The sequence below is a fragment of the Electrona antarctica genome, assembly GCF_951216825.1.
Source record: "Electrona antarctica genome assembly, chromosome: 19".
NCBI lineage: Eukaryota > Metazoa > Chordata > Actinopteri > Myctophiformes > Myctophidae > Electrona > Electrona antarctica.
Genome location: NC_136800.1, coordinates 36,435,699 through 36,452,083, shown reverse-complemented (window position 1 = coordinate 36,452,083; position 16,385 = coordinate 36,435,699). Strand labels below are relative to the sequence as shown.

At 40.1% G+C, this 16,385-nt stretch overlaps 2 protein-coding genes across 2 annotated transcripts in view; one reads left to right on the top strand and one right to left on the bottom strand.

The window, feature by feature from the left end:
• Window positions 1-10,895, bottom strand: part of myripa (myosin VIIA and Rab interacting protein a) — a 39,055-nt gene extending 28,160 nt beyond the window's left edge. Inside the window, exons 1-2 of the mRNA XM_079529338.1 lie at window positions 10,666-10,895; window positions 9,315-9,487 (exon numbers count right to left, since the gene is read on the bottom strand). Coding sequence (XP_079385464.1) covers window positions 9,315-9,448 — 134 coding nt within the window. The 5' untranslated portion in view covers window positions 9,449-9,487; window positions 10,666-10,895. The remainder of the gene's footprint in view (window positions 1-9,314; window positions 9,488-10,665) is intronic.
• A 1,639-nt stretch (window positions 10,896-12,534) lies between these two features.
• LOC306943333 (uncharacterized protein) lies at window positions 12,535-16,178 on the top strand (the record flags this gene model as incomplete). Its single annotated transcript, XM_079529594.1, has 5 exons — window positions 12,535-12,711; window positions 13,044-13,187; window positions 13,643-13,738; window positions 14,207-14,266; window positions 15,656-16,178. The coding sequence occupies 4 exons, from the start codon at window positions 12,535-12,537 to the stop codon at window positions 14,222-14,224; spliced, it is 435 nt and encodes a 144-aa protein (XP_079385720.1). The 3' UTR covers window positions 14,225-14,266; window positions 15,656-16,178.
• Window positions 16,179-16,385: the final 207 nt, after the last annotated feature.

Here is a 16,385-nt window from a genome sequence, read left to right as displayed (position 1 = left end):
TACAGTAGCATGAAGCATCCAGATACATATAGGCTGGCTATATAACCTATAGGCCTATCAAACATGTTTAAAATTATCAGAGTGATCAACTCGGGACGGTTGGATCTTTGAACACTCACAGATCAGAGGGATCATCACCACTGCTGCTGCAGCCTGCTCCACGTTTTTTTTGTGGATTTCGTGCAAAATGCACGAAATAACGCGATCTATGTGCAAACTCCTCGGCGCGCCTTGGATATGAGCGCCTTGGAAATGAGCATGCTCAGAAAGACCAGAATGAATTTACATCCGAAGCAGTGTATACATGAGTCCAATTTTCTTTCAATCGCATTGAACATCGGAATAATCCGGCCAGTGACATCGGAATGGTTTTTAAATCGCATCGAGCATTTTCATTCGGATTTAAGTTTTTGTAGGTGTTTACATAACAACGTTTAATAGGATTTAACTTCTATTCGGAATTAAGAGGGGTTGAAAGACCTCATGTAAACGTACCCAGTGTTACTGACTACTGCTGCATTTGACTGTGCATATTGCAGATGGAGATTTCATAGTTTCGCCAAAGTGCCTAAAAGACCCACTGGAGGCAGTACCAAAACAGTTGAATTACCATGATATAGTGTGCTTATGACATGCACGCACGCACGCATGCACGCACGCGCACACACACACACAGCTGCTGCTGCAGAACTAATTCATCCTCTAAAGCGATGAGCGATTTACTGGCCATCAAGACTTTAACATCATCCACAATTACCAATCAATGAGGGGCGTTATTTAATCACACTTAAATTAAGATATGAAGAATAAATTAGCATTTCCCTGGCAATAACCACCCTGAGAATATTAGAGTTCAAACTTATCTGACTTATCAACTCTGTATATAGAATTCTAAAGCCTGATATGACGTTGTCCCATGCCAAAAATACAAGCTCACAGCACGTCGGGACCATTGTACAGGTTATGCATTCTGAGGCACAGAGGCAGTTATTTGTATTTCCCATGATGCGTGCTGTGTGTATGTGTGTATGTGTGTGTGTGTGTGTGTGTGTGTGTGTGTGAAGGTTAAACTATACAGAGGCCGTGTTGAATAATACATCACTGGGTTTTCTTCAACAGAGCTGGAAGCCTCCCTGTGGCTAGTGTGGCTACTGAGCGTGCGGCTTTTATAGCTAATTTAAGCTAGTTGGCAGTTGGCACATTCTTATCAAGACTGACTTGTAGTGAAAATAGCGGAATAACAACATCAAATGACCAAAGTATAGGTGTATAAGTATAAGTGTCACTTGCATTTCCCTAGAGAGAGAAAAGTTCATATACAAACATTAGTATATGCAGTGACATATACCCAAACATGCACTTTTGCAGGTGACAAATCAATTCAAACCTCCGTTATCATAGATAAGACAGTATTACCAAGAAACACATATTTCACGATTCACATATACTGTAGCAGGAAGGGTGGAATAGATTGGGTGGCTACTACTGGCTAGCCGTCCTCCACATTAGAAAGAACTGCACCATCACATCTGAATAAATGATTCCTGATTAGGTCTGCAGATCAAGTCTGACAAAGAGAGAGAGGGAGAATAGAGGCAAAAGAGAGACAGATGTTTTGTTTTTCTAATGTGTAGCGTCATGGTGAAATTCATTTTAACCTGTTTGTCATGTCCTTATAGGAAACATTTAAAAAAAATAGTGAAAATAGCACATGGACTGTATTTACTATATAGCGCATTTCTTCAAAGCACTTTACAATGTATTTCACATTCAACCACTCACACACTTTGGCACGACAGCAGAGGAAACCATGCAGGGCACCAACCAGCTCATTTGGAGCAGTTAAGTTTCAGTGTTTCGCTCAAGCACACTTCGACTCACAGTCTGGAGAATCTGGCGATTGAACTGGGAACCTTCTGATTCCAGGAATCATGCTATAGTTCCAAACATTGGAACTTCTGCATTCCATTTTTACAACTCTCTCCCTCTCCATCCGAGTCTGGTGTAGGCTACAGTATACCCCACCCCTAGTCTGGTGTAGGCTACAGTATACCCCACCCCTAACCTCGCGTCACCAGACTTTCCACCTCGGAGTAAAGCCTGGTATTCGTTCCAAACTGGTGGTTTCAGTTTGCTGGTTCTGTTTTTTCGGCACCGCTTTGTTTTGGTTCCAACCTATCCCCATTAAGATGCTGAATCGAGTAGGCCTATAACTATACTAGTTTAGTCTCGCCAGTCGCTGCGAGTTGGAAAACCAAACAAACTATTCATATAAGCTAAACTAACTACGCTGCATCAAGGGTTTTATTGGGTAGGCCCTAAAAGTATAATGCCCATTATTCTGGGTAATGCTGGTTCCGGTTTGGTGGTTCTGGCATGATGACTACAAACCAGTGAATACAACATGACATTATTTCCGCTCCCGACCGGATCGGAAACCCAAAAATGGTATTGATCCCAGGCTACCCTACCCACTACCCCTGACAAATAGGGCTCCTCCAAGAGTTATGGCGTAACTCTTGGGGGCCAGACCACTCTGGCAGAGAGTGGTCTGTCTAACTAGTCAGACCACTCTGGCAGAGAGTGTTCTGTCTGACTAGTGCTGAAGCCATTACTGCAGAGTATGTGTGGTACAACACATGTACAAATACTCAGACTCACACACACCCGCACAGTGGGTGCAGCACTGCACAGCACTATAACAACTAGTTCAGGCAAGATAGCATTTATAGCAAGATTGCAGTGCAAGACATAGCACAAATGTCTCGCACGCAATTCCCCAAAATGTGCTGACCTCATCACATTTGTGATGATTGCAATGGCCGTTTTTAGCCCAAGGAGTGTTTTTTATGCAAAACGAATGCTTGGAATGGATTCAGAATCATGAAAACCCCATAGTTTGACATGTCACATGCTACTTAAAGCATACTGACATTTTTACATTTTTGCCTTATATAGGATGTCAATGGTATGGTCACATATACACCCCTACAAGACAAATTGCTCAATACAGACAGCCGGTCAGCAAGTGGATTCATGAATGTATGTACCGTATATAGACAATATTTTAGGCCAATAAAAAAAACTATATACCAAATTTCCCACTCCACACAACCCCGGCTGCCGGACTATTGTGTTTCCTCTGCAGGTGCTACAGTGCCAAGTAGTGTGCGCCGGTGGCACTGCAGAGAAAAACAGGCCAGCCATCCACTGACTAACTGAGAGAGAACAGGAACCCACTACTTGTGTCAGTACTGAAAGACAGTTTAGTTGTTAGCAGGATTTAGTGCATTGAGGTTAACTCAGAGAAGTTGGGAAATTCACCACATATGACGTGATTATAAATATTAGCAAACAGTCCACAACAGTACACACATTTTAATTAAATGTTCTATGTAATCTGAAAAGTGTGATCGTTAATGCCTTGTGTAAATTACGTTTGCATCACCAGACATTCAAAGGTTACGATTTGAAATGTGTCAGGTTTCTGCTGCCCCACAGCTGCTTTGGAAGTTATTTTTTTCCATGAGAGAAAGTAAGCACTGTATTGTACCGGATTACGGCTACACAAAACAAATAAAAAATAAAAGTAAAGAAAAGTAATGGCATGTAAGGACAGTACAGTATACTGTATCTGACTGGTGGCATATACCATGCTAGCATAGTCTCAGGAATAATACGTCAGATCAGAGTGTGTGCATTCTGCACCTAAAACATATTCTTTTCAAATACAGCATGTTTGTTCAGCAACTGGTTCTGTATATTACTTTTGGTGCATGCATTGGCAACTGGTGAGTGTCAGCAAAGCCTAATTTAAGACAGCTTGGACTGAGTTGAAATGTATGTGGAGGTTTTGGGGTATATTCACGTAATCTAACATGTAGTACCGGTACATCCCATAAGCCGGAGCGACGTGAGCGTTGTAATTGTCTAGTTAGTAGCATAGATCCCATAAGACTGTTATGGGAGAACATCAAAGCTGTTAAGGTCCTTGCAGACTGATGCGTGATGCACTTTTCCGCCATTTTTTCCCCCCGCTGTACGCGCACGCACACGCGCACACACACACACACACACACACACACACACACACACACACACACACACACACACACACACACACACACACACACACACACACACACACACACACACACACACACACACACACACTTTAAGAATTTATTTATGTCCACACATAGGGAAATGCACAAGGACACAAACATTATGTTATAATCACAAGCCTGTGACATACTGTACATGTCCTGGAATCATGACACAGCAAGAATGTCACTCAGCAGCGCCTCTAGCTATATACTGTAGCTATACACACACAGGGGGGCAAATGCACAAATGTCCGGGTGGAGATTAGTAATCAGGATTATAATTTTAGCATCATTTTGTGCAGCCCTAGTGTGCGCAAGAGTGTATTTTGCTTAATTACAATGTCAGTCAAACACTGTAAAACAAATGACATACAGACAGAGCAAGGGATTGCAGGATGAGTAATGAAAGATGACATTCATTATAGTGTGTATTTGTCTGCATCTACATGGCATGCTAACCATTCATTCAGGCATTCAAATGCAAGAGTTCTACACAACTGTTCAAACTAAGTGGCCCACTTTCAGAGATTATAGGCAGCATTGCTCTGCTTCATACAGTGCATACTGTGTACAGTTACAGTACATTGCATTCTTCAAGTAATCTCTCACTTCACAGAGGATTACATGAAAAGCTTGGCTGTAATATAGTATAGTTCAACACCATTATCATCATAGGTACTCGACTGTGGCTCAAGAGGTAGAGCAGGTCGTCCAATGATCCATGGGTCGGTGGTTCGAATCCCGGCTCCTCCTGTCTACATGTCGAAGTGTCCTTGGGCAAGACACTGAACCCCAAATTGCTCCCGATGTGCTGGTTGGTACCTTGCATGGCTTCCGCAGCAATCGGTGTATGAATGTGTGTGTGAATGTAATGCACAATCTATGTAAAGCGCCTTGAATAAAGGCGCTATATAAATGCACCATTTACCATTTAGGTACAAAGTAGGTGTATGTAGTTACTATCAACAATAGTTGGATTACAAAAATGAAATCCTCGCTTTAATGTCCAGTGTTAAATTCCTTTCATTGTCACTAGGAGATTTTACAGAGTACAGGTTAGCATTTCAAGGTAATTCTTCTACTCAACACTGACCCCTGTCAGCCTGTAGTAATATTATTATGTAATATTATACTGTATGTATTTACTCAAGTTTTAGAATTACTGGAACTATCATGAGAAAAATGATTAATCTCATGTGAGTGTATTTACACTGTTTACTATCCAGAACTATCGTTGTTAATTGCAGAATTCATAAAAGGCATAGTGCTAATCTAGACTAGTTATTATGAGTCCACTCCACTGCAAGCTGCTAAAAATGACAGCATCTAGGATCATAATCTGAAGGTCCCTGCACACTGCTGCGTTTTTCGGATTTTTAGCAGGAATATGAATGAAGAATTGGGGGAAACAGAAACGCACGCTGGCTGAATGACATGAGGGTCACTCATGATCACTGATCGCTTGGATTTGAATGTTGGTCTCTGAATGCTATGAACACTTCTTAAATAAGAGAGCTGTGTGGTCTGAATGTATTTAGAAATATTAAGGTGTCATGAATCCTCCCTGATCTCACTCTACACTTCTTTCATTCAGTCTATTCATTTGTTTTCATGGTCACTATTATATCTAATAGAGTCAAATAGACCCTTTTACAGGCAACCACATTGGCATGAAATAGTATTGTAAGGGCACTGTCACACATTCAGTTCAGTTCCATTCTATGGAAGCAAAGGGGTGGAGAGTGCGGTTGCTGCATTTTTACGTGACTGAGTTGAGTTCAACATTGGTGACATCTGACCGGGCATCAACCAGTAGGAATTAGGAAAGTAGCACTGTGGTTGGCCCCACTTGGCAGGCATTTAATTTGTATGAAATTCAGCAGTTTATACCAGGCATGTGGGCACTGTTAAGTTTCTGTTTTGTGACATAGTGCATAGTCTACTTTTGTGGGCATGCAGAGTACAGAAAAACTCTGTTCTAGAACCAGGTGGCTTGCCAGTCCCGCCCCCTCGAGAGACCCGGAAAAGAAATCCCTGTTCATTTTCCTCATAGACTTTTCAGAAAGTATTTAAAGACGTTTACGCCGCGGACAAAGCCAACTCTTGTCGTGACAAATCATGACAATAAACACGATGTTTTGGGCCAAACAAAGAATTAGAAAGTAGAAAAAAACGGCAGGTTACAACACTTTTTTGTTGTTTTTCTTCTTTCTAATTATTTGTTTGGTCCAAAATATTGTGTTTGTTGTCATGATTTGTCACGACTCGAGTTGGCTTCGTACGACGCTTAAAAGGTCTTTAAATAAATACTTTGTGAAATGTCTATGGGAAAAATGCATTGGGATTCATTTCCTGGGCCTGGCGTCGTCATGAAAGGGGGCGGGACTGCGACGCTCCATTGGTGTCACCTGGTAGTGTAAGTGCTGAAGCTAGGGCTCCAAAAATGGTATAAATAACGGCACTTTGAAGGCGAGTCCTTCATTCAAGACCCCATTCCAATGGCATTCCATAACCTCTATTTTCCATTTCATTTAATAATTACTGTATGACTCTGTACAAATTCTTCACAAAAGCCACCATATTTAAAAATAACATTTGGCTTATATGATTGTAATAACAAAATGGGACATTTGAATTTTACCTTGCCTTTCTCTAGAATTCATCATGCTTATATTAAAACAAAAATATTATACTTATCTACCAAATGGATCATTACAAATGTTGCAAATCCAGCCAATTACAGTATATCTTCAAATGACCTTGGGAATTTTGGTGTTGGAGGACACAAGCCAGCCTCCACACTAAAGCACTCTTATATATCTCAAAGGAATTGTCCCGCAATTAATTTTATCTTGGGTGTGTTCAGGTCCGTTACTGTGTTATCTCAACCACATTCCCAAATTCCAGTAATGCGGCAACTGACAGATGTGCGCAGAAGAATAACATTTTGTGAGGTAAAAGGTCAGCAGCGCTGACACTAGCACAAGAAACAAGATGAAATGCTATACCATGTCTCCTCTCATGCATTAATTGTGCTGGACATTGTAGACTAGAGTCACTGTGCAGTGATAGAGGATGATGACTTAAACATGTTATTCTTGCCCCCGGAACAGTTACTTGTGCTCAGAAATTCCTCCTATTTAGGCAAGGAAAGGTGGGAGTTCTGATCAGATAAGTACACAAACAGCCATAAAAAAGACACTGAAAGGCATAATGTATTTCTTATGCTTACTGATTACTAAACTACAGATTATTATTACACATACAGTATACTGCCAGATTCTGTTTGTAAGGTTCATTCATTGCCAGACATCATTGAACCATTTACTTACATTGAGAAAGGCTTCTCATAAGACCAGTGTCAGACAGTCTTCCAAACGCTAATTTTACATCATCACCTTAGCGGTCTGTTTGAGGTGCTGTAGATGTGTTGTTGAGGACTCTGCACCTCCCGCACAAAGACATCAGTTTGCTCTTAGGAGGAATTATAGGATTTTCTATCATGACACTGTGGAAAATTACCAGTACGCAGTACTCAGTACGCAGTACTCATGGCCAGTCATGAGTGAATCCATCTGCATTACACCCACTGATAATATATTGAGTCCCTCAAACTTGTTGGTGTTATCCTTTGTCTAGACATCCTAAATGTCTGACTGTACCGGTGCTGTTTACATTGCTGTCTAATAAACTATTCAATCAATCAATCAATACAAAATCTGACCACTGAGCCGCAGGTAGAAAAACACCAATAGTCCACCACCACGCCCCATCCATTGACAGTGCTTCAGATCACTATGCCTTACCCTTTTTCACAAAAACAGGTCTCTAAGTCTCGTTGTACTATGGTTTGCAGTTGAAAATGTATGGAAGTAAAAAAAAAAGATGTCAATGTTGTTGAACTATAGGCCTACTCTAAGTTAAGTATTTATAAAGATGGCAATTTAAAATTTGGCAAAAACTAGATGTAGTCTGTCATCACACTACTTAAGACATACACACAAAGTAGCCAGCCTATAGTGCAGCTTCTGTGCAAACTATAGTAATTTACTATTGATAACTGAGGATTGAACAGGGAGTCACAGACGTAAGCTACAAGTTTGCTTTCCACCTCAAAGGCTTTGATAATGCCAATGGCTGACAGTACCTTAATACCAATCAGTACAAGTATGAGAGACAGGTGAAACAGAAGGGTTTCCAAGTATACAAAGTAGACTGTTAGGCAGAAGCATTTGAAAATTGTGCTAACCAACAAATCTATCTTGAAAGACTACACTTCAACACATAGACCTGGCGGCTCGGGGGGTGACCCGGTAAGCTTCCAAATCCCAGACGGCCAGAGCTCTACCCACTCAGCTATGGGCGCCCACAATGCATACCACCACAATCATGGTTTTGAGTCCCCTGTCTCTGTGCATGTTACATGTGCATATATACTAGTCACCGGATACCACTACAGCTTTGACGACCCCAAATACTGTACAGCACGTCTAGAGAGGAAGTGAGTCATAATAGTAATACAACAGGAAAGGGCAGTCACTTCCTGCTCATGCAGAGTGCAGGGGTGTGATGGGAAATCTCCATTGATTTCTAACAATACCTGGAATGCGAACTGAGCATGCTATGAATACTTATGGCATAAAAGGCATAAAGTCTATATGGTATTGAGTATAACATAATAGATTCATAGGTTCTGTATTTTAATGTGCCCCCATTCAGCTAATTCACTGGCCCAGGACACAGCACCAATAAAGAGACAATTTGTCACAATACAAAGAAAAACAAACAACACAACATGAAAACCATTCAATCTGTGAGTCATTCACAACAAGAGAGGGAGGGAGTACAGAAACTAAAAGAAAAACAATGGCAACAACAACTGAACCTATAGGACTGAGTTTTTTTCCATATAAGGGTATAAACAGGGATGCACTCGATGTTATATTTAGTTTACAATGGTATGAATTAGTAAACGGGCACCTTGAAGGAGTAATGAATAAATAGTGATCTGTATAAAAAAATATATACATGTATTAAACAGGAGCTCTTTGACACTAATGATTCAGAAGGTATTTAGACTAGTGAGGGTATTTGAACAGAACACAGCTGGAGAAGACATTGTGGAAAATAATGGTATTGCATGGACGGCATCACTAACAACACTGAGCCTGACTATTGGATTTATTCACCAAGAAGTACAGAACTCACCTGAGGCGTTCCTCTTCTTTCCTGCGTAACTTCATGTCCCTCTGCACCACCTGCAGCACATGTTCAGCCTCATCGTCAGTAAGTCCAGTCAGATCCAGCTTCCGACCCATCACTGTCTCAGGTTTATTGTTCATTCAAACCCTCTGGCCAGTCGATCCACTGTCTCCAGTCACCTGTAAAGAGAAGATATTATTCAACAAGGGCACAACAATTCTTAATAGGTATGCTATAGTGGCATTCAGCTAGCCTACATCATGTGATTTAAAAGTAACTGAAGAAACAAAAATACATTTTGAATTATTTATCATATTCAAATCTATGGACTACAGTTCGAAAGTAATATGAGGTTTACTACATCTTTTCACATTAAGCATAGGCTTACAATTAATATATCCCTCTGTATTACTGCTATTATTTACATAATTGACACACAGTTAGTCCATGAGAGTGGTGACTTATTGTTCATGGGTTATAGCCTATAAAGTGTCAGGTAGTAGGCTATACTTTCAACAATGATAAGCCACTTAAAGAAATCAGCCAACACCAACAAGGATTAGCATTCCTCCATTTAAAACATTTGAGATGTGGCATATGGCCTCAGTTTATAGGGTTTGACTGAGTAGGCTGATTTACATTCACAGTTGGAGTCACAGTGCAGAGGTATGGTTAGGTTACCGGTATGTAACATTATCAAGCATCATATAGCCTAGGCTACAGTCCATTCATGAATGTCCATCATTGTTAGTGGTTAGTGTTAGTTAGCTCCTTTCGGAACCCTACGTTAAAGTTTCTGACATTGTGATGACTTTATGTAGGTCCAAAGGAGCTCAACCCGGGGGGTCCGGAGACGGGCTAAGTGTTAGTATGCTGTCAATTTCTCCCATATTTCGAGGAATAGTCTCTTAAGTTGCAATATAAGTTATGAGTTAATTAGTTTCTCCATAAGAAATATCTCCCCCACAATGTTCAGCCACTACTCACAAATTGAAGGATCTGCTTTGTAGTTTGTACCAAAGCCTTTTTTTTTACTAGCTGCCAGTGCCAACTTTGACTAGGTAGGCTATATATCTTCTCTTTGTGTATTATGCTTTCCTGTGTCAAGTTTCCCCAAGTACAGTAAACACAAGCCTACAATTGTGGAAACTTTACAACTGATATATTCTTAGACTAAACAAACCCCAATAATAAAGCAGTAGCCTCTTAACTTTATAATACAATTTAGATGTAACTTGAAACATAGCATCTATTGTTCTCTATAACTGTCCTTAAAACTATTCAAAGATAAATTAATTAACATTATTATATCCATTCTTGCATTCTGATTCACCAGCCTGTCCGACCGTGCACTCACCTCTGGTTGTTCCAATGATTGTGCACCTGAACCGATGCTGTGTTGCTATTCCTCCGCTATATCTATACAATTTTCAGAAACATGTGGTTGTGATACTGATAAAAAAAGAAGAAAATCGGAACCTCGTTAACATAAATCGCGTATGGCTCTTCTACCGGATCTACTGCAGGTTGGTTAGTCCACTCCGTACCAAAAGTTGTCAAGTACGATAAGTATGAACACAGCATTATGCGCATGTCGGGTTGTGTATGTCTTACATCGAAACTGGTGACCTATGGGCTATGGAACTCTGTGACTCCAAAGACTGCCCTTTTTCAATTTCAAGTCAACATCAACAATGAGTGACGAATTGACAATGATAATCATTTTAATGGAAAATCATTCATATTTTAATTCACTATAGCATAACATAGTATATATCTTTTAAATAAATCCCAGGTAGTAAAGTAAACTAATTAATTGTCCTCGTCATAGTCTGTGTGGTCACAGAATTCGTTGGCTCACTATTTCTTTATAACACCGGACAGAGGTTCATCTTGCCTGGTACCGTCAGCCAATCAAGCCAATCATTGCAAATTGCAATCAAACTGTTTCCAAGAGAAAAGTGAAAATTCTGTTTAATTGAAGTTATTAGTGTGCGGAGGATACTCCCTGAACTGTCTCTGGAGTCTGCATCAGCATCTCCAAATCTCCAAATATCTGCGAATGTGAGTAGACATACAGGGGTAGCCCCATATGTGCCCTCTCACTCTCGGAGCTACAGATTAGAATGAGCGTAGGGAGAGCTAGGGCACATATAGGGCTAACGCCAGGGCTGCCAACTGTGAGAATCCAGGTCCCATTTATTCTGTTACTTTTTAACAGATAAGAGTAGATGTAATTACATTGGAAAATGATGTAAGTTTCAGCCATTAAACGCAAAACGTAGGCCTACAGAAATTGATTTGATGACTGAAGTGAAGCAATATACCATAAGACCCATATCTTAATAACCAAAAGTGAATCTGTATGATTAAGTGATCTCTGTATGATTGCATGCACTGCCCAGACTGCCCATGGCGGGGGTCCTCCCCCAGAATAAACCTTGTAATGTAGTAGATGTTCTGGTGAATTTGGGGACTTTGATACCAAATCCAGGGGAAATCCAAGAGAAATATAACAATGCAGGAGTCAAGTTTTCTTTGTGGAAAAAAAAACTGTTTTCCACTCCAATATTAATTTCACTGCATACATGTATGAGTCACTCGCTCATTTTATTTACATTTCAATATGAGATAAGCCCCTTGAGTTGCAGCAACTCTTTCGAGGTTTCCGATGTGGTCCTCATACATGTATGCAGTGAAGTACTGAGTATGATCTGCAGTCGTACAATAAAAACAAAACAATATATAATAAAAAAACAAGGAATTCATTGCTAAATCATATAGGCTGCATTATTACAGGTGAATTGGGGGCAGGGGTCAGTAGGGTGATGCAAGTTGTTTTCTACAAACTTTTGAAATGTTTACAAGTCTTTAATTTTCAGCCAGGAAGTCGGGAACCTAGAGCACCTGTCTAATGTGAACATGTAATTCACAGGGAGGAACTCCCATCCCAGCCAGGGAAATAACCAGGGCCGTGCGTCACCCAGAGGGACCTATGTTGTAATTTAGTTGTTGATGCAGAGATCGAAGTGTGGTAGTGGTAGTGTTTGTGTTTGCTTACATGTGCGTGTGTGCGTGTGCGTGTGTGTGTGTGTGTGTGTGTGTGTGTGTGTGTGTGCGCGTGTGCGTGTGTGCGTGTGTGTGGTGTGGGGGGCAGTTTGTATTTCTCCTGTTATTTGTTCCTCCATCTCTCTCCACATGGAAGTGCTTAGCAGCGGGTGTATAAATGCTTGAGTTGGAACAGCCCAGCTCATCAGAGCATCACGCAACCATGGAGAGGAGGACGTTTCACCTGTTTCTGCTGTGTCTGCAGGCAGCTCTGCTCATCACAGTCCTCACTGCCTCAGAAATAGAGGAGGCTGAGCCTCCGACGAAGGTTAACAGACCACTGCTCTCCAGCCTGGTAAGAAGAACTCGGTGCTCGTTGTCTGCGACAGGGATTTAGTGTTGTGAAAATGAAAGTTTCAGTTCAACTTTTGAGAAACTAAAGAGGTAGTAACTTTCTGTCATTTATTTTTTAGAATGCAATCCTAAATGATATACAATACAATATAGGCTAATGTCTTGGCCAGGTCTCCCTCGAAGTCTAAAAAAAACAGATTCTTAACCTCAGTGGGACTATCCTGGTTAAATAAAGGTTAGATTAGAAATGAACACAACATGAACAATGATGCTGTTTTAGAGGTTGATGTTTTATGCTGAAAGATCAATGATTGAATCCCGTTTTGATATTAGGAAGAGGAGGAGGCTGTCCCCAGTCCCACACAGAAGGAGGTCATTACAGAAAAAGAAAAAGAAGAACAGACAGAGGGGCAGGGGGGGATGAAGGAGATGAACTCTTGTCGTTTCAGAGCGGGGGCATGTGGAGTCTTCAACTCGGTAAGAGAGAACGTTTTTTACCTTTCCATTCTGAAGATGACGCAAAAAAACCAAAAACTCAACATTTCAACCATTTAGGTTTCAAATTCTTGGCAAAATAGGCGCAGTTGTTTTAAAAAAAAATAGGCAAACATTTGGTGAAAATAGCAGCACATCACAACACAGAGTAAATACATTTGTGTAGAGGGAAAAAAGGAGGAGGCCAACAATAGGCCCCTGGGATTAAATATATAAGATTTGTTTAGTTTGTTTCGATTGTACAGTTGAACAATTCATCAGTTTAACATTCTAAATTCTACGTTTTTTGTAAGGCATGTACAGTATGTGGCATAAAGCCCAGTACTACAGGTCTGTGAAACCAAATGCAAATTTGCCCACGGCAGGGCTAATATTTTACTGTATGAGCAGTCTGTTCTACTGTTTGTAGACTGAATTATACTCTCTCACCCTATCAGGACTCAAGACCTAAGCGTGAGCTTAGCGCACCCGCCCGCAGACGTCCAAAACAGCGCCCGGGAGCGCTGTCCTCCCTCTCAGTGCCACCCACTGAGGTACAGTAGCATCAATAGTTAGGGTCATTGTGTTATTATTCAACCCTCTACTTATGCCGGCTAGTGTTCTGCTGAACATGCATGCACGCTTTCAGCACCGCCCAGCATCACATTCATGCAGTCATAGATTCAGTCTGGGAGCTTCCAAATAAACCGCAGCTTTCTGTTTGCCACCAATCCCAATGCAGTATTTTGGGGGTTAAGTGCTTTGCTCAGCACCATGCTAACAGTAGTTGTTAAGGACTTATATACCAGTGGAAAATGTTCCTCATTCACTTCCACCAGCCTACGTCATTTTAAACCAATATCCATGTTAATCCATGTATTAACTCTGACTTTCCACTGTCAAGACTATGACCAAAATGAGATAACATGTTAAATTTGAATTTTGACAGATATGATGTATGTGGGTAGTGGTTGAAAAGAAAAAACTTTTCTTTTTCTCCTTTTCTTTGTTTTCCCTTTCAGCTGGACCCAGAAGTGTAGAACAGTGAGGTGACTTGTTTGGGTCGACAGACTCGACACTAGGTGAGAGACCATTTTGCTACATAAGACATACAAATTGAATATATCTTTCGTTTCACACATTGATTGACTGACTGACTAACTGACTGACTGACTGACTGACTGACTGACTGACTGACTGACTGACTGACACCGATACCTTACCATAACCCCAATCTGGAAACCCATCGGCAAAAAATAGAATTAATGATAAAATAAAAATGTGTTTAAATTTGATGAGTTAAATCTGTATTGAGAGATTACCATAACCCTAATGATGATAAATACATGGATATCACTAGATGTACCCTACCATATCACTAATAGCATGTAACATGGATATCACTAGATGTACCCTACCATATCACTAATAGCATGTAACATGGATATCACTAGATGTACCCTACCATATCACTAATAGCATGTAACATGGATATCACTAGATGTACCCTACCATATCACTATAGTATGTAACATGGATATCACTAGATGTACCCTACCATATCACTAATAGCATGTAACATGGATATCACTAGATGTACCCTACCATATCACTAATAGCATGTAACATGGATATCACTAGATGTACCCTACCATATCACTAATAGCATGTAACATGGATATCACTAGATGTACCCTACCATATCACTATAGCATGTAACATGGATATCACTAGATGTACCCTACCATATCACTATAGCATGTAACATGGATATCACTAGATGTACCCTACCATATCACTAATAGCATGTAACATGGATATCACTAGATGTACCCTACCATATCACTAATAGCATGTAACATGGATATCACTAGATGTACCCTACCATATCAATAATAGCATGTGATGGATATCACTAGATGTACCCTACCATATCACTAATAGCATGTAACATGGATATCACTAGATGTACCCTACCATATCACTAATAGCATGTAACATGGATATCACTAGATGTACCCTACCATATCACTAATAGCATGTAACATGGATATCACTAGATGTACCCTACCATATCACTAATAGCATGTAACATGGATATCACTAGATGTACCCTACCATATCACTAATAGCATGTAACATGGATATCACTAGATGTACCCTACCATATCACTAATAGCATGTAACATGGATATCACTAGATGTACCCTACCATATCACTAATAGCATGTAACGTGGATATCACTAGATGTACCCTACCATATCACTAATAGCATGTAACATGGATATCACTAGATGTACCCTACCATATCACTATAGCATGTAACATGGATATCACTAGATGTACCCTACCATATCACTAATAGCATGTGATGGATATCATCAAGAGGTTCAACAGAATTTGGGAATCACTTTATTTCTGCACTGCATTTCACTGATATACTGTACATCTGGTATGTTTTCAACAAAAGCTCCAGGATTTGTGAACTGGGGACAGACGGATGAGCCAGGATGACTCAGAGCGCCAATAACAGCTTCTTCCCTGCAAACAAGCTGCTCTGTTGTTTAAAGATGTTCTCATTTTGCTTGTCATCTGACTTCATTTCAGCACTAAATGTGTACAGCACAATGATTGGGTGATTAAGGTTACTAGTTATTTTATCTGTTTATTATTGTATCTGTTTATTTAGTATAGGGCATGGTTTCTGAATGTAAAAAATAATAACAAAAATACTACTTAACATATCTATATATAATGTGGAAAACAAAAGATATTAATACAGTTTATTGCTTGTGTTGTACAATATGACCACAAGGTGTCAGCAGTTAGCCATATTTTGTAATTGTGTAATAATGAACATGGATAGTGCATTGAATATTGATGATGTTCTTAGAGCATCGTTTTCAGGTGTTAAATATGAATATCCTATGAAACATTAAATTGTATTTAACTTGTGTTTGGTTGGAAACTGAATAAAGGTTTTGAAATAATGACCTAGACGGGTTGTCTTTTCAATATCTTTCTGTGCTGACACAATGCTTTTTTTGTTTTGTATTGGTTATTCAGCATGAAGATAGGTGCAAATTCCAGCAACTAACAAAAGTATTTTAGTCTGACTTTTGAGGATTCAAGAGGGAAAAAAGGGAATATGCAGTTATATTCAGTGTTGTTACTAGGTGCTGCAGAAGACCTTCTGGAAG